A 26,722-nucleotide genomic window follows, 5' to 3' on the forward strand; every position below is an offset into this window, starting at 1 on the left:
TACCCCACTCAATTCCATTCCACCTGCATATCACTGGCACTTATGAATTCAGACTACACCACATTGCTTTGCCTCTAAATACATTGCTTTTTATGCTTCTTCTATTATTTTTTTGAGGGGAGGGTGTAGAAAGAGGGAGAGAGAGAATCCTAAGCAGGTTCCATGCTGTCAGTGCAGAGCCCAAAGCAGGGTTCAAATCCATGAACCATGAGATCAGGACCTAGCCAAAATCAAGAGTCAACTGCTTAACCAACTGAGCCCCCCTTCTTCTATTATTTATATATGTATTTTATCTCATCAAAAGAGCAAGGACAACAAGGGTTGGTTGCACAACACTGGACATACTAAAACCCAGCACATTTTATACAATAAATTAATTTTATTGTATGTGAGTTATGCCACCTAAAGCTAATTTTTTAAAACAGATACATATCTACTATTAACTTTATGTTCCCTACTATGCCTTTCTTCATGGCTCCCAACACATTGGTAACAGATAAATGATTGTTGAACGAATAAATAAGTGGACAACAAGCACCCTCCTGATTAGAAAATGATTCCAGGACTGTATTTCTTGATCTTTCAGACCAGTATGCTCATCGCTAACCATCCCTTTCTTCAAAATGTACCACAACACAGACGTACACGACGTCTTCAGGTTGCATCCAGCTACACTCTCCATCCTCCCCACCCCACTCTACAACTGCGGAGGCTGGTGTCCATAGACTACACCAACTGGACTCTCACTTTCTGGCTTCCAATGGCATGCAGCCAGTGGAAGTAAGGGCAGATCAGAGGGAAGAAAGAAAGAGGGTTCAGGTGCTTACTCCCCCAGGCCACTCCTTTCCAGAACATACCTTTTGACAGTGGCTGGGTTTCACGTCAGCAACTCCCATAGCTACAGCCCTTACCATGTTCTTCCCCCTTCATCCCCGTGCCCCCATGTGCCTAAAGGTGGTTCTAACTTCCCACACTTACTAGCCCAGGGCATGTTTCACCATCCTTTGCTCATTTTCCTTAGCCCTCTCCACACCTTTGAAAATAGTCCCTCCATTGGGTTTCCTTCACTGGGTCTTTGGAGTATGCCATCTTCCTCCAGGGCACTGACCCACATGTGAACATTTTAATATATTTAAGATATTATGGAGCACCTGGGTGGCTCAGTCGGGTAAGCACCCCACTTTGGCTCAGGTCATGATCTCACGGTCCGTGGGCTCGAGCCCCGCATCGGGCTCGGTGCTGACAGCTCAGAGTCTGGAGCCCACTTTGAATTCTGTCTCCCTCTCTCTCTTCTTCTCCCCCACTCACACTCTGTCTCTCTCTCTCTCAAAAATAAACATTAAAAAGTTTTTTAAAAAAGCTATTATTGAAAATATACAACTAGTACAACAAACAGCGATATAAAGTTTTCTTTACCCATAAATCCCTTTTAGCTAAAAAGTGAGTATGTTTAGAGACAAATATTAAATAAATAAAAGCATAGGTGGCACACAAGTATGAAAAACGACATGAAAACTCCCAGCCACTGAAGTGGTTGGGTATTGTTCTAGAGCATCCAGAATGCTGAGCTTTAACTTACCACATACGTCCTTCCAGCCCAGTAGAGAAATTGACCCAGCCAATCAAAAGCTAAAGCCCCTGCTCCTGCAATGTTGGGTATGCGATAATTCTCTGAGATATCCGTCCCATTCAGCAGCCACACATGAACATCACCTTTCGTGTCGCTGTAGTAGAGGCTGTTGTTATACCAGTCCATGTCTCAAAACAAAATGAATTAGTAGCAGTTATTTTTCATGTATGCCAGCATAAACATGGTGAGTCAGCAAATCACTCCTGCACCTCCACATAATTTGAAAGCACATACTAACATGATATCCATTAGAACTTCAGGGATCTATCAAGAATACTTCTATAATGTTATCTCAAAAGCTCAACCCCGGGGGACTAGGAAGAGGAATTGATATTCACCAAGCACCTCTCTTTGCCAAACATTGTCCCAGGCACTTTACGTATCTCACTTAAATCTGAAAACAAAGGTATGAAGTAGGAATTATCCCCATTTTTGACACGGGGAGCCCAAGACTCAGTGAGATTATCTATTCTTCCCAAGGCCTCACAGATAAAAATGGGGAGCCCAGAGTGAAGACAACTCCAAAGCATCATTCTTCGTACCATTACCATGCTACCTCCTAAGTCCAACTCCTACGTTGGTCAGAAATGCTGCTGTACTTTTAGTGGCCCAGCAAATAGATCAAATAAGTAATATGGTTATAGAAGGTGCCATCTGCAGGCAAGTTCACTGTTGCATCATCCTACAACGAAGACTTTTCCTTCATTCCGATGTGTTCTAGGCAAAATGACCCACTTCTTACTTAATATTCCTCTGTGTCAAGAAATTCTTTCTTACATTGTATTTAGAACTTCATGCAACCATTCCGTGCTTCAGTCTTACAGCAAACATAACAAATTACTTAAGTATAGCTGTTTTTAAGTGGAACCAGATAGGCTGTTACCATGAGACAACGTTGACAGATTCAAATACATTCAAATACATCAATAAATAGCCTCACCTTTTGTGAAATAATAAATAGCACCTATACCTGAGAACTGATATTTCTACACTGGCAGTGTAGTTCACTGAATGTTTTTTCCTTTCATTATTGTCCTACTACCCAAACACTCAATTCTTTCAATGTATTGAAGAGCATAGGAAGCCTTATAAGTAGAATCTTGACGTCCAAGTGAACAAGGGATTTGGTGTTTACCTGACACATTTCCTATATCAGAGGACAGGAACTCTCCTGGGCCAAAGCTATTTAATGGCTTACTCCAAAGCCCATCTTCTTTCACAGCCATGATAAACGGTGGTTCTGAAGCTGTTTGGGAAAAAAAAAAGAAAAGAAATACTGCAGAAGGCACACGTTTTAAGGGACACATCTTATACCCCAAGATTTCCTTTATAAAGTATAAGAATATCAACGTTTGAAAAACACTGTGGAAGGACATGGATGGCTACATGTGCCTAATAGAATTACCTATCATATTAAACACGTTTTGTGATTTTTGGATAAATAATTGAAGTTGAATGTGAAGAGAAGTGTGGGTGACATTGCCTCTAGAGCAATGTCATCGTCGTGGCACAATCCTCCTGCCCTGTTGGATACTGGTTGCCGTGATCCCATGCAGAGCGCCCAAAAGCCACCGTGGTAACAATAGCAATACAAACATAATAGTTATCTTTCCGTTTCCTTTTCAGCCAAGAGGATGGAATTCAGCATAATTCAGAGCCCCTCAACTTCTCTCACTATGACCTTCTGAGTTCCAGGGCTATTATCACTTAACAAACCACGAGAAAGAAGAGAGCCATAAAGAAGAAGAAACGATATTGTTTCCTCAAAAATATCTTGAAAAGTTTAAAATAACAATTTAGAAACGTAAATTCAATATCACACAATGCCTTATTTGCTTTCCTAATCCAGATAATAAACATGGTGAGTCAGCAAATCACTCCTGCACCTCCACATAATTTGACATACTCAAAGTGACAAATGCACCCTCATTCTAATTTCTTTACCACCCTGGAGGAGAGGAACTCTTAAGGACACAGAGAATAAGCCTATTTTGTCAGAATTACTCCCTAAATCAAGGACATTTTCAGTGTACCTGGGTGGCTCAGTCAGTTCAGCATCCGACTCTTGATCTCGGCTCAGGTCATGATCTCACAATTCATGAGATCAAGCCCCACGTCAGGCTTTGTGCTGATAGCATGAAGCCTGCTTGGAGGGCTCTCTCTCCTTCTCTCTCTGCCTCTCCCCCACTCGTTTTCTCCCTCTCTCTCTCTCTCTCTCTCTCAAAATAAATAAACTTTAAAAAATAAAAAGACCGTTTCCTCACCTGGCACCAGAGTGGTGCCCACCAAGGGCTCCGACCAAGGGCCTGGCCCCTTGGGAGAACCGGCTCTCACAGAAACCTTGTATCTTGCAGCACTCTGCAGCTCAGGCACGTTAAGCACGGTCCCACTTATATTAGAGAAAATCCGAGTGATTTCAGGAAAGTCCTCGGTTGATACTTTCACCTCGTAAGTCCAGTTCTGCCAGGCGGAGGGGCCTAATGAGAAGAGTTAAACAACATTACTGACCAGGATGACATAGACAAGGGCAAACAAAAAATTGCCAGTAAATTCATCTACACCTTCATCTTGAGTGGAAGGGTAATTGGGCAGTAAAACCTGTTACCCCACCAGTCATCGGGGTTAGTCTCATGATATGACTAGGACACTGTCCATTCCAGCCACACCATAGCTTTTGCTCTGTCGAAGGAGACATCATTTCTAACCAATCAGAATCAAGCTCAGTCGAAGCTATATGTGTGGCTACGTAAAATTGTCAGGAGGGTGTTCTATAATACCGCTAAGTGTAACCAGGCTCCTAAAGAAAAAACGTTTAATGATGAATCTCTACTACAACTCTCAGTGTTTGCATAGCACCTTCCTCTAGAAATCCAAACTATACAAAAACAAACAAACAAACAACAACAACAACAAAAACTTCCTATATGGCAGTTGAAATATACAGCAAACAGGCGTAGTTAGCTTTGTCGTAAGGTAAAAAATAGCCCATGTTTGCTAAATAGTCTAGAATCAGGAGTTGGCAAACTACAGCCCACAGGCCAGATCTGGCCCTCTGCCTGTTTTTGTAAATAAAGTTGTACTGGAACACAGCCACAGTTCCTCATTTACATATCATCTATGGCTGTTTACACACTGTAACGGCAGACTTGAGTAGCTATGACAGAGACCATATGGCCCACAGAGCTGAACATATGTACTATCTAGTCCTTCCTTTACAGAAGAAGTTTGCCCACCTCTGTGCTAGATACTAAGTGTTCTACGTAAGCACCTTAATTCTTTTTTTCAATATACGAAGTTCATTGTCAAATTGGTTTCCATACAACACCCAGTGCTCATCCCAAAAGGTGCCCTCCTTAAGCACCTTAATTTAATCTGCATGACAATCCCACAGAAATATGTAAGTAACATTCTGGTTTTCCAGCAGTGGAAAACAACGCATGGGCTGGTTAAGTAGCACGCCCAGGATCATTCTACTAATAAATGACAAGGCCCGCCTTTGAAACCATGTAGGCTGGCCCCAGAGCCCACCTGCTGACCCTCCATACACACCGCCTCTCTAGAGATGAAAGTTCAAGTTCAAAGAGCTTTAAGAAATTGTTCCAATTCATGTCAGGTCTAGATGGGTCCAAATCTCAACCCACCTTCTCTATCCCTCTCGCTAATACATTCACTCAGACCACAGTGTCAGTGCCTGGCCCCTGGGTGACATTCAATGAATGTGCAAACTATTCTATTGGGATATACATGGTGAATACAGAGATCCTAATAATAAATGCAGAACAAATGTATAAGCACTTTTTCTGGAGTTAAAAAGCATTTCTGGTTGATGACTGAATAATCACCTACGGGTTCTCAAAATTGAGTCGCATGTCACGCAGTTCAAACTCTCCTTCCATCAAGGCCAGAAACCACACTGGGGAGGGGGCACTCACTGGCTCCTATGGCGAGGGCAGGGGGTTTCCACTGAACCAGGGCCTGGTGGGAGCCAAAGAGCACGGAGAGCTGCTGGGGGCGGCCCGGCATGGGGTGCGTCTGGGTGTAGGAGCCAAAGATGACCAAGTTCCCAAATCCAAACTCTTCTATGTGACTCAGGTCACATCCCACGATGAACTCATTGAAAGACAAAGAGTCTTGTTGGAAAACAGCCTTGCCATCTGTGACAAGGAAGTCATTGTTTTCACAAGCAAAGCTCTTCACATCGGCAAAGGAGACATGAGCTAGGACAGGATGGGAAGCAGAGCCGTCCAGAAACGTTGACATGAAGACACGAGCGGTGTCATTGAAATAAATGATTCGTTTGGACTGTGGCTTCACTGCAAAGTCCTTTAATGTGCAACTCTCCACAATATGCAGGGCTTCTGAGTCCCGACCAGATGGCACAGGGAGATCTACTCTATAAATGCCGTCTTTCAGGAGATAAAACGCGTACCTGACATAGGAGCAAAAGAAGCCGGGTGTGATCCAATGCAAGGGTGAGGGTAACACTTTGTCCTGTTGTGCAGTCAGAACCTCTGATCTTACCAGTCACTGAGTCCAGGGTGTCCCAAGGTGCAAAAGAGTAAAGGTATTTACTAAAGATACACACTATTCATTTAAGTTAGAGGCTGAAACATTGCAAAATTTCAGTCTCACTTAACAATGCTTTGTCTCTAACCATATATGTGACTTTCTAAGGAATCAGAAAATTTAAGAGCAGAAAGGGTCTTAAAGATTTTCTAATGAAGCCTACTTTTTTTAATGTTTAATTATATTTTGAGAGAGTGCAAGCAGGGGAGGGGCAGACAGAGGGGGACAGAGGAAGCAGGCTTTGCACTAACAGCAGCAACCCCCATGTGGGGCTCGAACTTGCAAACCACGAGATCACAACCTGAGCCCGAGTCAGACGCTCACCTGACTGAGCCACCCAGACACCCCCTAATGAAGCTTACTTTTAAAGGAAAGCATATTATATAAAAATTACATGCCTACATGTGTTATTTATTGTAAAACACTTTTCTCCATAATGCACATATTCTTAAATCTAATTCTTTCAATAAATTTTTCCATGCATTGTGAATTATAAAATAAAGCAAAAATGTTTAACCTATTTTATTTTTTTTCTTTAATTTTTTTTTCAACGTTTATTTATTTTTTTTTTTGGGACAGAGAGAGACAGAGCATGAACGGGGTAGGGGCAGAGAGAGAGGGAGACACAGAATCGGAAACAGGCTCCAGGCTCTGAGCCATCAGCCCAGAGCCCGACGCGGGGCTGGAACTCACGGACAGCGAGATCGTGACCTGGCTGAAGTCGGATGCTTAACCGACTGCGCCACCCAGGCGCCCCAAGTTTAACCTATTTTAAAGCCACAGTTATTATTTTGCTATAAATATCTTATAGTATATAAATATAATAGTAAAACTACTTTGCATTTTGGAGTAGACTAAGTTTTTTTTTAATAGTTACAGTTGAGTGGGGCAATAGAGCTACCATTTTACAAATCATAAAGATTAAAACCCCACAAGACAGCAAAACAGCTGGGATGGACCACCCAGCAGTTAGGAGAAGGCAATGGAAATCTCATGGCAACAGTGAAGGTGAGTTTTTAATAATAAAAACACCACCAAAATATTTCACTGATAAACCAAATCTGTAAATAGAATTTGAACTAAAACATAAAACTATTAATTTGGATGAAGCTAATTTTGAATGGGTGATCATGGAGACAGATGCTAACAAAAGTATACTTCTGCTGAGTAAATCTTTCTTATCACAACCCTGTGGATTGACAGGATTCCAACATTTCATCACAACTGTCCAATCATTTTCTTTGTCCTATTCAGTCCCGTTCTTGTTCTCCTTGATGGCTGTCCCAAATCTTTAACAATATGCTCCACTCCTGTGCTAGAATAATATCTGAGATATAAACTCCACGCTGAGATGTTAACCTATGTTTCTTGTCTTAAGAAAGGGTTGTAGTGGGGTGCCTGGGTGGCTCAGTCGGTTAAGTGGCCAACTTTTGCCCAGGTCATGATCTCGCGGTCCATGAGTTCGAGCCCCGCGTCGGGCTCTGTGCTGACAGCTCAGAGCCTGGAGCCTGTTTCAGATTCTGTGTCTCCCTCTCTCTGACCCTCCCCCATTCATGCTTTGTCTCTCTCTGTCTCAAAAATAAATAAACGCTAAAAAAAAATTTTTTTAAAGAAAGGGTTGTAGCAGGCAAAAAGCAGAAACAACTTGGCTCTTAACTGCCTGCTTTTGTTTACCAAATTCAAAGCTATTAAGGGAATATAAAGAGATTTCAGGGTAGATAAGAGGAAGATTTGGCATGAAGATTACAATCCTTGTACTGAAGTAAAGAGGAGTGTGGGTCTTTAATACTCTTTGCCACTTTGGAGGGGAAAGAAAAGAGAGTGAAAGTTAACAGAGCTGGGGTGTGTGGGGGAGGGAGGGGAAAAGAAGGCAGAGAGAGGAAAGGGGAGGGGGGAAGAAGGCAGAGGGAAGAAGGGAAGAAGTTTAGAAGCCTCAATGAGTGAATAATTCACTGGTGCAAAATAACAACATAAACCATTCTTTTTTTTTTTTTTTTAATTTTTTTTTTCAACGTTTATTTATTTTTGGGACAGAGAGAGACAGAGCATGAATGGGGGAGGGGCAGAGAGAGAGGGAGACACAGAATCGGAAACAGGCTCCAGGCTCTGAGCCATCAGCCCAGAGCCTGACGCGGGGCTCGAACTCACGGACCGCGAGATCGTGACCTGGCTGAAGTCGGACGCTTAACCGACTGCGCCACCCAGGCGCCCCCATAAACCATTCTTTAATGCTTTTTTTTAATGTTTATTTTTGAGAGGGAGAGTGGGGGAGGGGAGAGGGGGACCGAGGATATGAAGCGGGCTCTGCGCTGACAGCAGAGAGCCCGATCCAGGGCTTGAACTACTGAACTGTGAGATCATGACCTGTGCCAAAGTCGGACACTTAACAGACTGAGCCACCCAGGAGTCCAAAGGAAACCATTTTTAATGCCAGGAGAATAAATGATGTCACACATTTGGAGTTCCTTAGGATCACTACAAGCAAAGTGTTGCTGAAAGTTATATGCTGATTTTTACAGAAACCCTATTATTGTATAGGGAGATGATTAGAAGACAGACACTGGGAGCCAAGTACTGGTCCCATTGAAAAGAGCCGTGCGATCTTGGGTCATTACTAACCTGTGCCTTACTCTCCTATCTGTAAACTGACATAGCAAAAGTACCTACTTCATAGGGATGAACAAGAACTAAATGAATTTTTGGAAGTAATACACTTAGAAGCACATACTAAGTGCCCAATTAATATCAATTATCGTTAATATTTCTAGTCACATTTCAAAATCTAAGCACAAGACAGTTTTATCCTAATGGAAAAAAAAGAGCCACCAAAAACCTCACTAAGATGAATTTTGAGTGATTGATGTAATGGGTGAATTTTATTATCCTTATTATATTTATTATACGTAATATTATAAATATAATAATATAATATTATTACACATAATAGTATAAATATATTTATTATTATTTTAGTAGGTGAAGTTTATTTATAAAATGAGGCTTTCTGTGTAATGGCCAGCAACAAAGTTTCATTTCATAGGATCTTAGACTTTTACAAATGAGAAAAATAATATTCAGGGAATCCAAAAGACTTATCCTACATCACAGTGTTTTTCAAACACATTCTTGAATTCAGTGATTCATTCAATCCTAAGATAAAATAAGTAACTAGTAAAGTAGGAACAAATATGAATAGAAAACTTGATTTCAGATCAACAATGAGCAACCTTTGTTTTTAATGTCAATTCATGAAAAATAAAAAGCGCCTTGGGCTATATACTTTGTTTTCATTCAAAACGAAAACAATTTTACTCCTACAGGAAAGAAAAAAAAAGTAATCTTACAAACATTGGCCTTGCTTATTGTTATTAACCTGTTACTATCCGGTCACATTTAAGAAATAACATTCACAAAATAATTTTCTGTGTTTGCATCCTTCACATTTATGTGCATTTGGAGATCACAACATATATTCACAGGGAATACCTCATGTCATACTCAAAATAACCCAACCGGGCCAGCATTGTTATCTTCCACATATGAATAGATAAATGAAAAGTTACTGGCTACAAGTCGTACTGCAACTTAAGGAGGACAGCTGAGCTAAAATGTGTCTATTTCATTTGTGGGGGGAAAAATAGATATTTATAGCGGGAAATTTTTCCTTGTTATTAACCATCAATACCTGTGTCCAAAGGTGGGTGATAGCAGCTATCTTGCAAAGCCAGCTTCTGATAGGTGTGAGAACCACACCAGAGAAATGAATTGGTGTTGAATTGCTCAGCAAAAGAAACAGTACGATGAAAGGAAGCAGTCAGAAAGGACTTCCCGCGGGGAATGTTGAGGGGGCAAAGAGACCCGGAGTCATGCCATAAAATGACAAATCCAGGACTGGAATCTATCCCTGAGTCCCCCACAAGAGGTTTTTCCCATATACCCATATTTTACCATGAAGGAGAGGAAAATCTACTCAACTTGAGAAGTTGTAGTTCAAGTTTGCAAGAAATTTCCTCGTAGCTCTATAAAAGGAAAACTTTGCCTAAAATTATATTTTATTTTATTTGAAATAAGATCTATAGATTGGTTCCTCTAATTCTATGATGTTTCATTGTCAAGCAAGTTTCCCAAAGATTCTTGCCAAGGAAGAGAATCCATCATCATAAGGTTAACACTTACCCATTGTACGAATCAGCCACAATTTTTTGAGGTGTGGTAATTGACGGAGGAGTAATTTCCTCAGTGTTTGAGCAGTTCTCTAAATCACAGGTGTATACCTAGAGAATCAAGCATGCATCAGTATAGACCAGTGTCTGTCTATGTTCAGTTTGGCAACAAGTATTTCTTTTTTTATTTTTTCACTGTGTCCCCTACCCTCACACCCTCTCTAACAATAAGTATTCCCGAGCATCTGTTCTGTGCTTAGAATTTGCTAGTCACTGATCACTTTTCAAAGTATAAGAAAGAAAAAAAAACTTAAAAGTCAGTTTTATATCCTATATCCTAATGAGTGTGTATCCTGTTTACATCAATAAAATACAAAAACCTATTTTTTCTGGCTTGTGGAAGCACTCAACTACTTTTTTTAAGATTTTTTTTTAATTTGAAAGAGAAAGAGAACACAAGCAGGGGAGACAGGCAGGGGGAGAGAGAGAGAGAGAGAGAGAGAGAGAGAGAGAGAGAGAGAGAGAGAATCCTAAGCAGGCTCTACACTTAGCTCAGAGTCCAACACAGGGCTCAATCCCATGACCCTGGGACCATGATCTGAGCTGAAATCAAGAGTTGGACACTCAACCAACTGAGCCACCCAGGCGCCCCAGAGATTTTTAACTAATCTGTACAGCCAACGTGGAACTTGAACTTACAACCCCGAGATCAAGAGTCACATGCTCGACTGACTGAACCAGTCAGGCACTCCTCAACTATTTTTTAATATTTAAGCTATATCCAAGTTTATGGGCTTCCAGCAATGGTGATTGTAATAAGCTTGTCCCTTTGAAATAAGGAAACTTGAAACACATCAAGTGTGTCTCCTTAAAGATTTCAGTTATACTGTATTTTCAGAAACCTACTAAAGTTATCCCTGGCTATTGTCTAATTTAAACTGCCTGCAGTTGATTTTAATCATGATCGGTAGTCTCACCTAGTGATAGCACAGAGACCACCACTCTCTTATGGAAAGTGAGTTACCACAAATGTAATAAACCCGTGGCTCTAAAAAATCACAAATAAAGATGACTTAAAGGTAGGTCAGGATTAGTCCTAGGTAAATTCTAGACCCGCCTATAGACCAGATCTGTGATTCGTTGCTAACCCAGCGTCTAGAACATAGCAAATATTCAGTGAGTATTTATTGAATGAATTATGTTTACTTGTAAATATACCGAGAAATGCATGTGTCAATATCTAGCTGTTCACTTTAAATTCTCCGACTAACCCGTTCATCCATGATGAAATACATCCTCTGATAAAGCCAGTCTACAGAGATGGAAGAAATTAATCCTGAGCCTCTGTAAAAAATTCTCAGGTCAGACACATCAGACATGTTGGCAACCTCTTTCACCCATATGAGAGCTCCTTCAGAGAAATACACAACTTGCTGGTGGACATTAATCGCTATTCCTAGAAGAGCCATGCAAATACATGTCTGTTACTATACAACAACCAGGAAAAAAAAGTACATGACAGAAAATGTATTTCTTTTCATTTTTAATAAGGAGATCATAACAGAAGTCAGTCTGGATCTTTTTTTTTTTTTTTTCACACTAAGGGAACATTTCTTTCATTATACTGACCTGTAATATTACTGTATATAGCATCTGAATGAAGGCAATGTGCTTCATCTACCAGATGTTTTAAAGATCTCTTTCTTAGAGAAGATTTTCTGGATAAAAAGAGCCACTGTTCCTCTTCTTGAACTAAAACAATAACACGATTTACAGACAGACCAACCATATACACATTGACACACACGCAAAAGAACCCATTACCATTCTTCAAAGCAAGACAACTAATGCTTGAAAGAGGCTGGTCAGATTTTTGTCTGAAGACACTGGGACATTTCAACTGCAGTACAAATCACATTTAGTCCATGATGAGGGGAGCGAAGTACAGTGTCAATCAAGTAGGATTTATACATATGTGCCCCAGAGGGCCCCCAGAATAAGATCACATAAGGGATCACCGTTTTCAACAGCCTTGCCCCAAGTAGGAGCTCAGCTCGTTACCCCCAGCCATGAGAATGTGACTGCTTGGTGGAGGTGGGCCAGCCCAGGCCAGACTGACAGACATTGCTTGTCTCTTTTTTCTTCAATGATCTCTCCCTTTGAGGCCAGAGAGAAGTCCTTAGAGCAATGAAATCTGAGGACTGCAGAGCTCTGCTTGACGTCCCACTCAACTGGAGACTGATGCCGTGTGCGTCGACGAACACTTTTAGGGCAATTAATAAAAGTTATGCAATAATTGCAGTAACAACAACCTCAAGCCTGTTCTATATTTAACTCGCCCTTCGGATGCTTCTTGCATAACAGAAATGTCTCTCCTTTCCTAGAGTCCGGTAACAGCCAAAAAACCAAAGGCCGGCGATAGATGACATTGAATACACACTGGCATAGATGCGTGCAGATAATTCATTATTGTTTTTCCCACACGGGCCTCATACAGGAAGTACTCAATCTCTCAAGGCAGTTGTTGAAATGCCAAAGTGAAAACAAAAATGACACTGGCAAAAAAATAACAAAAGCTAATTTGGTAGATTGAATATTAAAAATGGTAAGATGTCAATTATTAAATCCAGATATATTTTAAAACCTTAAGGAGAATGGAAGAAACAAATATCTGATATGTATTAATTGATGATACATAATATGAAACGGGGTTGAGGGCAAAAAGATTATATGTGTCCCTAAGTATATAAATATGAGTCACAATCACTAGTGATTTCATCTGAAACTAAGGATTTGCTTGCGGCCATTTTTTTATCCCTAAATTTTTCATTCTAAGTTTTAAACTTCTAAATTCTGACTTAAGAACATGGGTCTCATAACTTCCTTCTGTTTGCCAAATAAGGGGATTCATTTAAAACCGAAAGCTTACCAAGTGCCAAAAGTGTTTATTTGGGCAGAAGAGGTGGGGTTCTTGGGCTCCACCAGATGACCCCGGACTCTGAGCGCTGAACCCACCCTTGCCACCCCTCAGTTCCAAGTAACAAAGGAGCCTTCCCAGGCTGTACCTGCTGAGGATGGAGTGGTAATACTAGATTCTGCTTCTGGCCCCTCACCAACTTCATTTACTGCTGCAATGGAAAACCTATTCCAAAAACAATTTGGAGAGATGTGTTTCACATGGCATGGTGTGAACATGAGATAAAAAGAGAAGGAGCAATATTTCTATTTAAAGAACAATGTGGCAATGCATGTATCTAGTTTCTCGGTACCACTGCTCAGCCCTGAAACGACCATCAATCACATCCTTATTTGCATTCCCCGTAGACCAGGTCAGGGTCACAGAGGTCAAAAGCTGAACTCTGCTATCTACATGACCCCCATTCCTACCCTAATTTAAAGAGGTGTTAGTAAATGCTAGAAAAGCTAACAGTAATAAAATAATCTCCCTAACGATTAATTAAAAAAATAAATAAATAAAGCACCACTAACAGAATTTCACCTCCTTACTTTTTTCATGTTGGATTAAATAAAGAAATGGTATCATGGTGTATATGGTGTCTTTATTAGTGCCTCTTTATAAGGATCCTCTGAGTATAATAGAAATACTTCAGAATGTTTTTGCTTAGGACACTGTAATCTAACACACAAACTTGAGGAAAGCTGCAAGAACTTCAACGCAACAGCACAAAGTCAAGGGGAGTTCTCCAAATACATTTAAACCACTTTGGGGCCATATTTCTGCAATAATTACTATGCCTGCAGCCATGCTGGCTACAATTACCTTGCACCACTTAATTCTTACCTGTAGGTGGTGTTTGGTAGAGTGGAGTAAAACTGGAAACTGGTTCTCTGTGTCCCTGAATCTAATTGTTGATTTTTGCTGATCAGCCTTAAGTTGTAACCCAAAATAGGTCCTCCTGGGAATTGTGGTGGAGCCCAACTGACTTCCACGGTGTCGGGACTTGAGCTCTCGATATTTCTGATGGAAGGAGCAGTTTCCGGAACTAGAAGAAGTAATGGTGACATGGTGAGCAGGAAAATTACAGGCACAAATTTAAATAGGATAGGAAAAAAGTTTTGTGTTTTGAAGTGTAAATTAAATATTTGTATTAATATTCAAAGTAAGTGATAGGAGGTGGTAAGATATCTATGAGCTGCGACTCTTGATCCCTGAATGAGACCAGTTAGCTACTTTCCTGAGGGACTCTTTCAAGTATTATTTTCCTTGCATCTCCTTTATGAAATAAAATTAAATGTGGAGGTACGTAAATAGGAGAAATGTTCTGGAATATTATTATCAAAAATCCCCAGAGAGCTGAATGAATTGAAACTGTAGGGTGGTGCCCGGTGCGGAAGGAGAGGAGAAGCTATAATAAAACAGGAGTCAATGATTAACGCGAGTTGGAAGAAGTAAATCCTGGGCCTTCTCACTCAGGAGAGTGCTATAGCCTGACTAGTTCCAGCTGAAGATACAGGTTCAGATAAGCAAGATTTAGAACAGTGTGCTTCCCTCTTGCTGGCCTCAGCTGTGCTGGCCCAGACTGTGTGTTCCTTCCCCCGCTCCCAGGGTCCCTTGGAATCCAAGTTGACCGTGTTTAAGGCAGGACCCTCTCCCTTATGAAGGATTCAAGGAACATGCGTGAATTAATTAAGCATTCACTCACAGACTTTAGAAGCTATCTAAGTAGCAAAGAGCAGACAGAAAAACAAATGATCTAACAGCCTATCTGCCTTCATGCCTCCACCTACTTCTCATAACTCCCACCCCTGAAACCACACTCTTTTATTTCCTCTTCCCAGAGAAAGACATACTCTGATGTCACTTTGTTCTTGTGTAGACTTCGCTCCCTCTGAACATGTTTGGCAAATGCTCTGCATCACTCCTGACTAATGAGAGTTGGTAGAAATAAGACAGTTCAACCTTCACAGTGGATGAGTTTTTAAAGGGCCTGTTAATTGATCTCTTGGCCTTTCTCTGATACAATTCCTCCTCAACTCTCAGACTAATCTTTGAAAAACACAAACCTCATTGTGTCCACTCCTCTGCTCCACGCATTCAGTCACCTTGGTGAGCAGAAGGGTACAAATCATCTTTCACTAATCAGAATCAGGATGTCAAAAAACCTAATTCATTAGGGTCAATGCTCAGACACGATCTGCTTCACTTTGAGCAAGTTAGATGCCACCTACCTGGTGAGCTGTGATTCTTGTCCAAATCTCTCCCACAAAAATCCTCCCCAAAAGGCTGGTCAGGTTGGGCAAGATAATCCCTGACTAATAACAATTCCACTTGGTTAAGAAATTATCTTCATCAGGGCACCATCTAGAATCATACATTTCCCATCAAGCAAAGAAGAGGGCCATGAAGCATGAAACACAAAACAGAGACCTATAAGTTTTAATGTGGCTAGAAAAGTGAGAAAGAATTGAAGAATAAGGTGCTATCCACGAAAAGGATACCCAGTGTAGGTCCAGAATACCTGGAGGGCATGAGAGCTTACAAATCCAGAAGAAAGGCCCAGAAATGGAAAGCAAAATTTGCCTTCTTCATTATTTTGATTTGACTAGCCATGCGCCCTGGATCATGTTATCTCTCCAGCATCAGAAAATGCTCCAGCGCTGTTAGGATGCATGAGACACTAGTTTGAACAAAGAAGGATCCATGTATTCTACTCTGCCTGGGAACATTTCAAATACTGTCCTAGGCCAGTGTCTGACCTGAGGTTCTGAGGATGGTCAGGGAATAACCAGCAGAGGTGGCCACACACAGCCTAAAATCTGATCAACAATAAGAGGGCACTAGTCAGGGAACGGGAAAAATTCCTCAACCAGCTTCATCAGCTGTCCAGCTATGCTTCCGGGCATGGCCTAGTTCAGTGTGAGGCTCTTTGCACACTGCCAAATCTCCAGAACTAAGGCGTAGGGACATCTAACATCTGCCTGGAGTAAGCCCCCCAGGTCCATTCAGCTAACCCTGCAGGTAAAGGCACCAGACAACTCTCCTTCATTGTCCGTCCCAGGCATTTATCCCCCTGAAATGCTCCAAGCTTGAATCCTTTTCCTGGTGTGGAAGTCACATCTTCAAAAGAAGAAATCAGAAACCGCTCCAAAAAATGTGCTATTTTTTTTAAAAATCGTGTCTGTTAAAATATTAAAGTATTATCATAACCTCCATGCTGGTCACACTACGTCTGTGCTTTCAAATCTCTCTCATTCCCTCAATTCATTCTATGTGTAGTTGACAAAATTACCTTTTTAAGAAGCATGTGAAGCAATTACTTCTCTGCTTTAAAACCATCCTTAACTCTTAGTGGCTTATTGAGGTTTATACTGACTACCTTATTTAATACCTGATGTCCTTCACCCCATGTCCCATTTCCAAATCCCTGACAGACGCTGTTCAAAATGTTCCTCTTACCATAGTACACAGCACCTTCCCAATTACAATCTACTTTCCTTATTTATTATGTTTACTCCTTAGAGTTATGTCTCCTCCTCCAAAAAGTGAACAGCACAAGAACAGGGAGTTCTGTATTGACCACAGAGGTATAGGGAGCACCTAGAATGCCAGTTGATCCCAGAGGTATAGCGACTTGACATATAGTGAGGTACTCAGTTACTGAACGGATCGAATGATGAAGGAATCATTTATTTCGTTATTTAAAATAAACACAAACCAAACTAAAACTTTGGAATAATCTCCTCATTTCATAAGCAACACGGGTGCACCATACCTCCATAAGGATGAGTCCTGTAACTGGGACTTGGCAGAGAAGACAGCTGTAGCTGGGCTGTGAGGATCCAGACCACTCGAAAAATATACTCAGTGAAGGGATGCAGGGATTCTACCGTGTATGAGAGCTTGGACACAGCCTACATCAATGAGAGATTAATAGTCAGCATTTACAGAATCACCACCGCACGGTGCGACTCAAGAACACAGATTAGTTTGTAAAAGATGCATGACTTTTTTGGCTATGGGGTGACCCAGGGCCCGTCAGACCAGGAAAAAACAGAGGCCTGGAGCTTAGAGCTGAGCCATCCAGATGTCAGTCGACATAATTCACACCAAAAGTCCCTCCTTCTTCAAAATTGCAAAACTATGGATTCAGCCCTCTGCCATGTACCTCAAGGTTTTACTTTAACTTTTCTATGTTAATATACTTAGTGTCTTGGGATTATTCTCTGAACTTGCTCATGCTTGCTTTCCTAAAAGGGACAGTTCTAGGTGACCTTCTTGCCCTCCCTCCTAGTTGGGATCACTGTGGGTGGGATGGGCAGATAAGGATCAATGTTTATGAGTATTGAGTATGTGATGTTGTGCTGAAGGAACAAAATATGTCTAATAATATGTTTTCTTCAAAAATAAAGGATTTAGCATCAACATGTGGGAGTACTAGAGATTAAAATTCATCTAATCCAACCACTCACATTATACTTGAATCTTCTCCAAAATGTCTTTATGCCTATAATATATGCAGTAATTTGGCACTGCTAATAATTTGGAAAAAAAATCTGTGTGTATGTACATAGGCAGCTTTTCACACCTCAGTATAAGTCCAGCTTCCAGGAAGTTGTGCGTATTTCCACTGAATGATGTATTTGACTCCAGAGATGTTGGCAGATTTCCATCGTAACGTCACACTATGGCTTCCGATGGAAGAAGCAAAGGGTGCTGTGGGGAGGTCTGCATTTTCTAGGGAGAAAGGAAGATTTCATTCGCCATGCACCTCTGTCATATCAGAAGAAAGGGTGTCCGTTTCATCTAGTGCTCTCAGGACTCTCTTGTTACAACTACATCTTGCCACAAAAACCCACCTGAATAATAAAAGATGCATATAGTCAACTGGTTAATATTCTGAAAATCAGCGAATCAGTCTGGCTTCTTGTTTTCCCCATAGTATTCATTAATATGTTTTTTTGTTTTTTTTACAGGCAAGGACCATGGAGCATTCTGAGAATGTCCAGTTTTCTCTTACTAAACCACTTCCTTCTAGGTGAGGGGGCTGGGTGCCAGGAATATGGTACATAACAGAACCATCCATTGTCCCAGAACGTGTATCCCAATTCACACTACAATTCTCGTTATTGCTCATCTTGTCAATAAATCATTTTTATTGTTTTTAATTTATTTATTTTTGAAAGAGAGGGAGACAGAGACAGAGCATAAATGTGGGAGGCGCAGAGAGAGAAAGGGAGACACAGAATCTGAAGCAGGCTCCATGCTCCAAGCTGTCAGCACAGAGCCCAACGTGGGGATCAAACTCACAAACCGTGAGATCATGACCTGAACCGAAGTCAGACGCTTAACGGGCTGATCCTCCCAGGTGTCCCAGTAGGTTATTTTTATATGTACAAGTAGTTGTACTCCAAAGGATTCTATATTCAGTTGTTCTATAATGTAAAATATCTTGTGTCTTCTAAACATTAGTAACATCACAACTGGCAACACACATTTATTGGTGCTACTTTCAGGCACTGTACAAGGGGCTAGAATTTGGAACGGTATGTTCCCCGGGGATGAAGTTATTTCACTTTACTTTTTCTATTTTCCAAAATTGTGACTGATTTACTACTTGAGCTTGCTTCCCCCACCCCAATTATTTATTGTGTAAAATACACATGACAAAAATTTACTGTCTTAACATTTTTAAGTGTGTTCAGTGGTATTAAGTACATTTATATTGTTGTGCAACCATAACCACCATCCATCTCCAGAACTCTTTTCCTCTTGCAAAACTGAAACTCTACCCATTAAACAAGAACTTCCCATTCTTTACCCCCACCCGCACCCCCGCCTCTGGCAGACACCATTCTACTTTCCGTCTCTGTGATTTTGAATACTCTGATCCCTCACATAAGTGTCATCAAACACTATTTGTCTTTTTGTGACAGGGCTGATCTCACTTAACATAACGTCCTTAAGATTCATCCATGTTGAACATGGCATCCTTGCCTTGTTCCTGACCTTAGAGAATACAATTTCTTTTATAAAAAAATAAATAATCACTACTCTGGTTGAGAAAACATAATAGTCAATTTCCTTCATTTTTAACGCTGAATAACGTTCCATTGTATGTATGTATCAAAGTTTGCTTATCCATTCCTCCATCAATGGACACTTGGATTGCTTTCATGTTTTAGCTATTGTGAATTCAATAAGAAGTGGATAGATAGCATCAGTGTATAAATATCACTTCATTACCCCGCTTTATTTTGAGTATATACCCACAAGGGTAATTGCTGGATTATATGGTAAATCTATTTTTAATTTTTTAAGGAACCATCATGCTGTTTAGCACAGAGGTTATGCCATTTTACATTGCCACCAACAATGCGCAAGTGTTCCATCTGCTTCACATCCTCATTAACACTTTTATTTTTCTGGATTTTTTTTTTTGAGAGTAACCATTCTAGTTTTAATTTGCATTTCCCCAATTGTTTAGTGATGTTGAATATCATTTCCTGTGCTTATCGATCATTTGTATATCTTCTTTGGAGAAATATCCATTCAAATCCTCCACCTATTTTTGAATTGGGTTGTTTGGTTTGTTTTGGTTGTTAAATTTTAAGAGTCTCAATATATTCTGGATATGAATCCCTTATCAGATATATGATTTACAAATGTTTTCTTCCATTATGTTGTTGCCTTTTTGCTCTATTGACAGTGTCTATTGATGCATATTTTTTTTAATTTTACTGAAGTCCAATTTGTCTATTTTTTTCTCTTGTTGCTTTTGCTTTGTGTCATATCCAATAAGTCATTGCCAAATCCAATGTTGTAAAGCCTTTGCTCTATTTTTAATTCTAAGAGTGGTACAGTTTTAGGTCTTACATTTAGGTCATGAATCCATTTTGAGTTAACTTTTTCATATGATATTATGTAAGGGTCCAACTTCATTCTTTTGTATGTGGATATCCAGTTTTCCAACACCATTTCTTGAAAAGACTTTTTCCCTTTGAATAGTCTAGGCACACTTGTCAAAAATCATTTGACTATCCAAATAGGATTTATTTCTGGACTCTATTCTAATCCATTGATCTATATGTCTGTCTTTTTGCCAATGTCACACTATTTTGATGACTGTAACTTATCACTATAAGTTTGAAATCAGGAAGTATGGGTCATCCAGATTTGTTCTTCTTTTTAGGGTTTGGGGTCCCTTTAGATTCCATATGAATTTTAGAACATGTCTTTCTATTTCTACAAAAGATACTGGGATTTTAATAGGGATTACATTAGATCTGTAGGTTGCTTTGTGTTAGCATTGACATCTTAACTATATTGTCTTTCGATCCAAGAATATGGGATGTCTATTTATGTCTTCTTTGTTTCAGAAATGCCTTATAGTTTTATTTTGCAAGACTTTGACCTCCTTGGTTAAGTTAGTTCCTAAGTATTGTGTGCTTATTGATGCTATTGTAAATGGAATTGCTTTCTTAAATTCCTTTTCAGATTGTTCATTATTAGAGGATAGAAATGCAACTGATTTTCATGTGTTGACTTTGTACAAATTTATTAGTTCTAACAGTTTTTTGTGCTATCTTTAGCACTGTCTACATATAACATCATATTATCTGCAAACAGGGATAATCTTCCTTCCCCATTTCAAATTTGGATGGTTTATTTCTTTTTCCTGCCTCATTGCTCTGGTTAGAATTTCCTGTACGATGTTGAATAGAAGTGTCAAAAGCAGGCATCCTTGCCTTGTTCCTGACCTTAGGGGATACAATTTCTTTTATAAAAAAATAAATAATCACTACTCTGGTTGAGAAAACATAATAAGTTTTTGTAAGAAACTTAAAATGGGTAAATACAAACTTCCACGACCTCACTCTTTCTGATTAAAAGTTGACACCATTCTGATCATTATAGATACTGAATCTGGACTAATTAAAGTCCATAGTACCAGAATATCCCGTGACCCAGAAAAAAGAAAGCCACCATCATCTGAGGTTCTAGCCCACAGAGAGGCTTAGCACAACCCTTCTCTGCTGATTCTTTTATTTATAGTTCATTTTTAGCTTTTATAACTACACAAACAAAGCACAGCTCCATTTCCCCCCCTGTTTTATGGTGTGAGACACTTAATCGCGGGGACTGGAATATGCAGTGGAAAACCTTTTTCAAAAAATAAAGGAAACCTCATTTAAAGTGGAATCAAGAAGCCCTGATGGGGGGAGCTCTCACACACGTACCATTCATTGCACCCTGCATAACCAGCAGCAAGAAGGAGGATAAGAATTATCTTGACAAGGAGGACATTTTTTACACGGGATTTTTTTTTTAAAGAAAAAGAAGGAAGATCCCTCCACACTCCAGCAACAATGCACTAACACAATCTCAAACTCCTGTTCTTCTCCAGTGAACTTTTGTTCAAAACAACCCTCCCCAGTTTCCCTCTTTCCTCTATAAAAACCTACATTCCCTCTGTTCTCTGGGCTTACCTACAGTTTGCCATAGTTTGCTCACCCCAAATTGCAATTCCTTTGCTAATTCCTGAATAAACCCATATTGCTAGTGAAATAACTGGCTACTTTATTTTTAAGGTTGACATGCTAAAGAAGAGTCCAGTGTGGAGTTGTCAGCAAAGAGGAAGATCTGAAAGAATCAGAAAGAAGGTAAGTTGAGACCTGGGCAGAAGGGACCAGAGTTATATCAGTAAATGCAAGTAAAGGTAAACTTCATAACTAGATGTAGAGATGTTTCAAAGCCATGGCAATGCGCGTGGACAATCAGAGGTCAAGTAGGTTTGTTCTAAAATATCAGGACAAGAGTCAACTAAATGAGAAAAAGAAGCTGAACTGAGCTGTATACGACTTTCAATACACAGCTGAGTGGGTAAGAAAAGCCCCTGAAATCAGACACTTGGGTTAAAATCAAGTTACTCCCTCTCTAGTTCATTCAATACCATCCCTTTCTATGCAGCCCTAAGCAAATATATATACTTTTGTGCCTCATTTTTCTCATCTGTAAAATGGGGATTAAAAATAGTATTTATACCTCTGAACGCAAAAAGAGCTAATACCTATAAATTACTTTTAACAGTGCCTGACTCATAAATACCTAACAAATATTAGTTCTTTTTATTTCACCATTGCTATTTCCACCACGTGGAAGAGAGACACGGACAGTATCTAAAACAGAATAATACAGCAGACTCAGAGATAGGTGAACTAGGTACTAGGTGTGTTAGAGACAAAAAAGGATCTTAGGTGTTTGGGCAAAAAGATTCATTATAACAAACTGAAGATATGGCCTGTAAGCACAATTGCTTTTATTTAGACTTGATACATATCATTTGTTAATGGTATATAGACATTGATCCATAACCAGTGTGAAATATTAAATAAAGCACCAATTACACTTGTATTATAAAAATATATAATTAAGTTGTTAGTATAATTCTGGAATATAAGAAAGGAACGCAACTCAAAGCTTTCCGAACTTTCTCAGTTCTGGCATCTTTAGTTTCTCAGTAATTTTTGCATAACTCCCTGCACCAAAAGAATTACCAAACAGCTCCATGTATTAAGTATAACTTAAGTTATGCGTGTCCTTTCACCTTAGCAGATATTTGAAAAAAAAATAACAACACACATAAATAGAAAGACAATATATGTATTTAAACCTTCAATAAAGAGAATTGCACACTGGTGTGCCTGGATGGCTCAAGCGGTTAAGCGTCCAACTCTTGAGTTCCACTCAGGTCATGATCTCACAGTTCAGGGGTTCAAGCCCCACATCGGGCTCCGTGCTGACGTCGTGGAGCCTGCTTGGGATTCTCTCTCTCTCTGCCTCTCCCTCTGCCCTTCCCCTGCTTGTGCTCTCTCTCTCTCAAAATGAAGAAATAAACTTAAAAAAAAATGAATTGCACACTAATGGGATCTGTGTGCCTATTGGGCAACCTGTTCCAAGTTGAGTTCCTTATGGTACTTGCTTTTATCCCAGCAATCACCAAAAAAACTCAGCGTTGCAAAGATATGATATAGAAGGGAATGTAGCTCATTTCGTTGTTTATACCATGAACTACCTACAACTAGTAGTTCCAATAATGTCCAGAAGATCAACTACCCCTATGTTTCCCTTAAATGTTTAAAATGCCCCATGCTTTCCTATGAGGTATGTGTGATGCACTGGGAGGGGGGAGGGGGAGGAGGAGGGGGAGAGGGAGGGGGGAGGGAGGTTCCTCGGTGCACAGTTTGGAAACCATAGAATATAAATTTTATCCATAGCTAATTCCCACTACACAGAAGGAAAAGAATGTTCTACCACTTATCTCTCCACAGAAATGTCAGGGGGGTTCTTTTGTGGGATACCAAAGGGCAGAAGCAAATCAGGACAGCCAGGCAAGATCCTCCTTCCAGTTTCCATCAGTCACTGAGAGCAAGGAGCAAGCCATTGAAGCAAAGAGCACAACTTACAGGAGAATCAATCATTCCCCCGTCTGGAGGGAACAGTCTACCTCTTCGTGGGAGGAAGACCCTGGAAATTCTGGAAAAGAAAGCTACTAACATCCAGGCTGTGACTTACCAAAGAGCTGGTTCTTCAGAAACCACTAGAGAATTCACACACTAGGGCAAATTCACTAAGACACACCCAACCTGCTCTGAAATCAAAGGGAACTGTAGACGTATAGCCAAGTACCCTACTTAATCAGAATCTAAAAGCAAGAAGCATAGTTTCTAGACATTCAGCAAACTTCACAGGGCCTTGTAGGGAGCCAGGCAGATAGTAGATACTCTGCTGACGAGCTGTTAGCTGAATAATTAACTGCATGCTAAATAAAATATTCTTATGCTTTTGGTTCATTAAAACAGTGGCATTTCCTGACCTCAAATCTAGTTAGGATTCATAGTTGTCTCTTTCATTAAGATGGAAGTCGGGGCGCCTGGGTGGCGCAGTCGGTTGGGCGTCCGACTTCAGCCAGGTCACGATCTCGCGGTCCATGAGTTCGAGCCCCGCGTCGGGCTCTGGGCTGATGGCTCAGAGCCTGGAGCCTGTTTCCGATTCTGTGTCTCCCTCTCTCTCTGCCCCTCCCCCGTTCATGCTCTGTCTCTCTCTGTCCCCAAAATAAATAAACGTTGAAAAAAAAAAAATTAAAAAAAAAAAAAGATGGAAGTGATCTCGGGGCGCCTGGGTGGCGCAGTCGGTTAAGCGTCCGACTTCAGCCAGGTCACGATCTCGCGGTCCGTGAGGCGGTCCGTGAGTTCGAGCCCCGCGTCAGGTTCTGGGCTGATGGCTCGGAGCCTGGAGCCCGTTTCCGATTCTGTGTCTCCCTCTCTCTGACCCTCCCCCGTTCATGCTCTGTCTCTCTCTGTCCCAAAAATAAATAAATTTTTAAAAAAAAATTTTTTTAATAAAAGAAGAGTTTTGCTGAGTTTCTATCACAATGGCTTCCACATTTGAAAATATTGAATTTTTTTCTATATATGTATATATTTTTTATTACACTGAGATAGAGAAGTCTAAATATTTTTTAAAATTTTTTAACGTTTATTTATTTTTGAGAGAAAGGGCGAGTGGGGGAGGGGCAGAAAGAGGGAGACAGAGGATCCGAAGCAGGCTCCATGCTGGGAGCGCAGAGCCCCATGTGATGTGGGCTTGAACCCACACCTGAGCCGAAATCAGGAGTTGGCCGCTTAACTGACTGAGCCATCCAGGCGCCCCAGAAGTCTAGATAGTTTAGAAGGTGGCTCATTCTCCTTACATACGCACAGTCCCTCGAGTGGTGTTGATTATTTTCAATAACAGTGGCGCGCATCTGCTTACCCAGCACTTCCTCTTCGTATGCACCTTCAGCACCGCTGCAGCCAACCTCACATGATTCTCGCTAAGGAAGACAGGGACCATACCAGTCAGTGCAGCCCAGGAACTGCTTTCGCTGATACATTTCAACTAAATTGTGAAATGAGAATGCCTGCTATATAAGTATACCGGTGTATCAATTATTGCCACCGCAGTACTTAAAGTTTCCATTTGCTAGTAGAATTAGAACAGCACCTTTCAAACTTTTTTGATTATGTCCCAGATTCCAAAACACATTTTCACAAAACAACTTGGCACACAACTTGGTTGGGGGGGGGGGGGGGGATCTTGAAACAGTACTTACTTTTTTTCTTTTTTTTTTAACAGTTTTACTGAGATCTATTTCATATGCCATAAAATTCAGCCATTTAAAGCACACAGTTCAGTGGTTTTTCACTATACTCATAAAATTGGGCAACCATCACCACAATCTAATTTTAGAACTTTATCCCATTAAGAAACCCCATACCTGTGATGCACTCATATATGTTCTGTTCTATTCTATTAATTTAATTTGTTGTGACTCTTTATTCACCAAATTGATTTCATGACCCTATAATATGTGACACCCCACAGTGGGGAAAAAAAACGCTGAGCTCAACCATGCAATTATATGTTTGCCATCTTGGTCAAAGTTCAGTGAGTTAATCACTTTAAACTTTAGCTTAAAATGATGACTATTTATTTTATATATCCATGCTTTCCTTGAGAAATTAAAAACTGACTACATTTCTTAATAACTTGAACATTTTAATAAATATCTTAATACCAATGTTAAAGACACTTTCCCAGAGAAGACATTCAGATGGCTAACAGACACATGAGAAGATGCTCAACATCACTGCTCATCAGAGAACTACAAATCAAAACCACCTGACAGAATGGCTAAAATTAACAACCCAGGAAACAATAGATGTTGGCAAGGATGTGGAAAAAGGAGAACCCTTTTGCTGAGTTGGTGGGAATGCAAACTGTGTGGAGAACAGTATGGAGGTTCCTCAAAAAACTAAAAATAGAACTACCTTATGACCCAGCAATTGCACTACTAGGTATTTATCCAAAGGATACAGGAGAGCTGATTCGGAGGGGCACATGCACCCCAATGTTTACAGCAACACTATCAACAATAACCAAATTATGGAAAGAGCTCAAATGTCCATCAACTGATGAATAAAGAAGATATGGTTTATATATACAATGGAATGTTACTAATGATCAAAAAGAATGAAATCTTGACATTTGCAACAACATGGATAGAATTAGAATGTATAATGCTAAGCAAAAATAGAGAATGGCAAATATCATATTTCACTCATATGTGGAATTTAAGAAACAAAACAGATGAACACAGGGGAAGGGAAGGAAAAATAGAATAAAAATAGAGGGAGCAAACCATAAGAGACTCTTAATATACAGAGAAAAAACTGAGGGTTGCTGGAAAGGTGTTGAGTGGGAGAATGGGCTAGACGGGTGATGGGTGTTAAGGAGGGCACTTGTTATGATGGGCACTGGGTGTTATATGTAAGTGATGAATCACTAAATTCTACTTCTGAA

At 40.2% G+C, this 26,722-nt stretch overlaps 1 protein-coding gene across 2 annotated transcripts in view; it reads right to left on the reverse strand.

Moving 5' to 3' along the window:
• Nucleotides 1-26,722, reverse strand: part of ROS1 (ROS proto-oncogene 1, receptor tyrosine kinase) — a 118,684-nt gene that overhangs the window by 76,868 nt on the left and 15,094 nt on the right. For both annotated transcript variants that reach the window (XM_086707673.1, XM_086707674.1), the window contains exons 5-16: nt 25,133-25,193; nt 17,907-18,055; nt 17,094-17,232; nt 14,162-14,363; nt 13,425-13,501; nt 11,989-12,111; nt 11,631-11,815; nt 10,373-10,470; nt 5,563-6,059; nt 3,895-4,107; nt 2,766-2,876; nt 1,580-1,758 (exon numbers count right to left, since the gene is read on the reverse strand). In XM_086707673.1, the coding sequence (XP_086563799.1) occupies nt 1,580-1,758; nt 2,766-2,876; nt 3,895-4,107; nt 5,563-6,059; nt 10,373-10,470; nt 11,631-11,815; nt 11,989-12,111; nt 13,425-13,501; nt 14,162-14,363; nt 17,094-17,232; nt 17,907-18,055; nt 25,133-25,193 (2,034 nt within the window). The remainder of the gene's footprint in view (nt 1-1,579; nt 1,759-2,765; nt 2,877-3,894; nt 4,108-5,562; nt 6,060-10,372; nt 10,471-11,630; nt 11,816-11,988; nt 12,112-13,424; nt 13,502-14,161; nt 14,364-17,093; nt 17,233-17,906; nt 18,056-25,132; nt 25,194-26,722) is intronic.

The sequence above is a fragment of the Puma concolor genome, chromosome B2 (assembly GCF_028749965.1).
Source record: "Puma concolor isolate L17-30 chromosome B2, mPumCon1.1.hap2, whole genome shotgun sequence".
Classification (NCBI taxonomy): domain Eukaryota; kingdom Metazoa; phylum Chordata; class Mammalia; order Carnivora; family Felidae; genus Puma; species Puma concolor.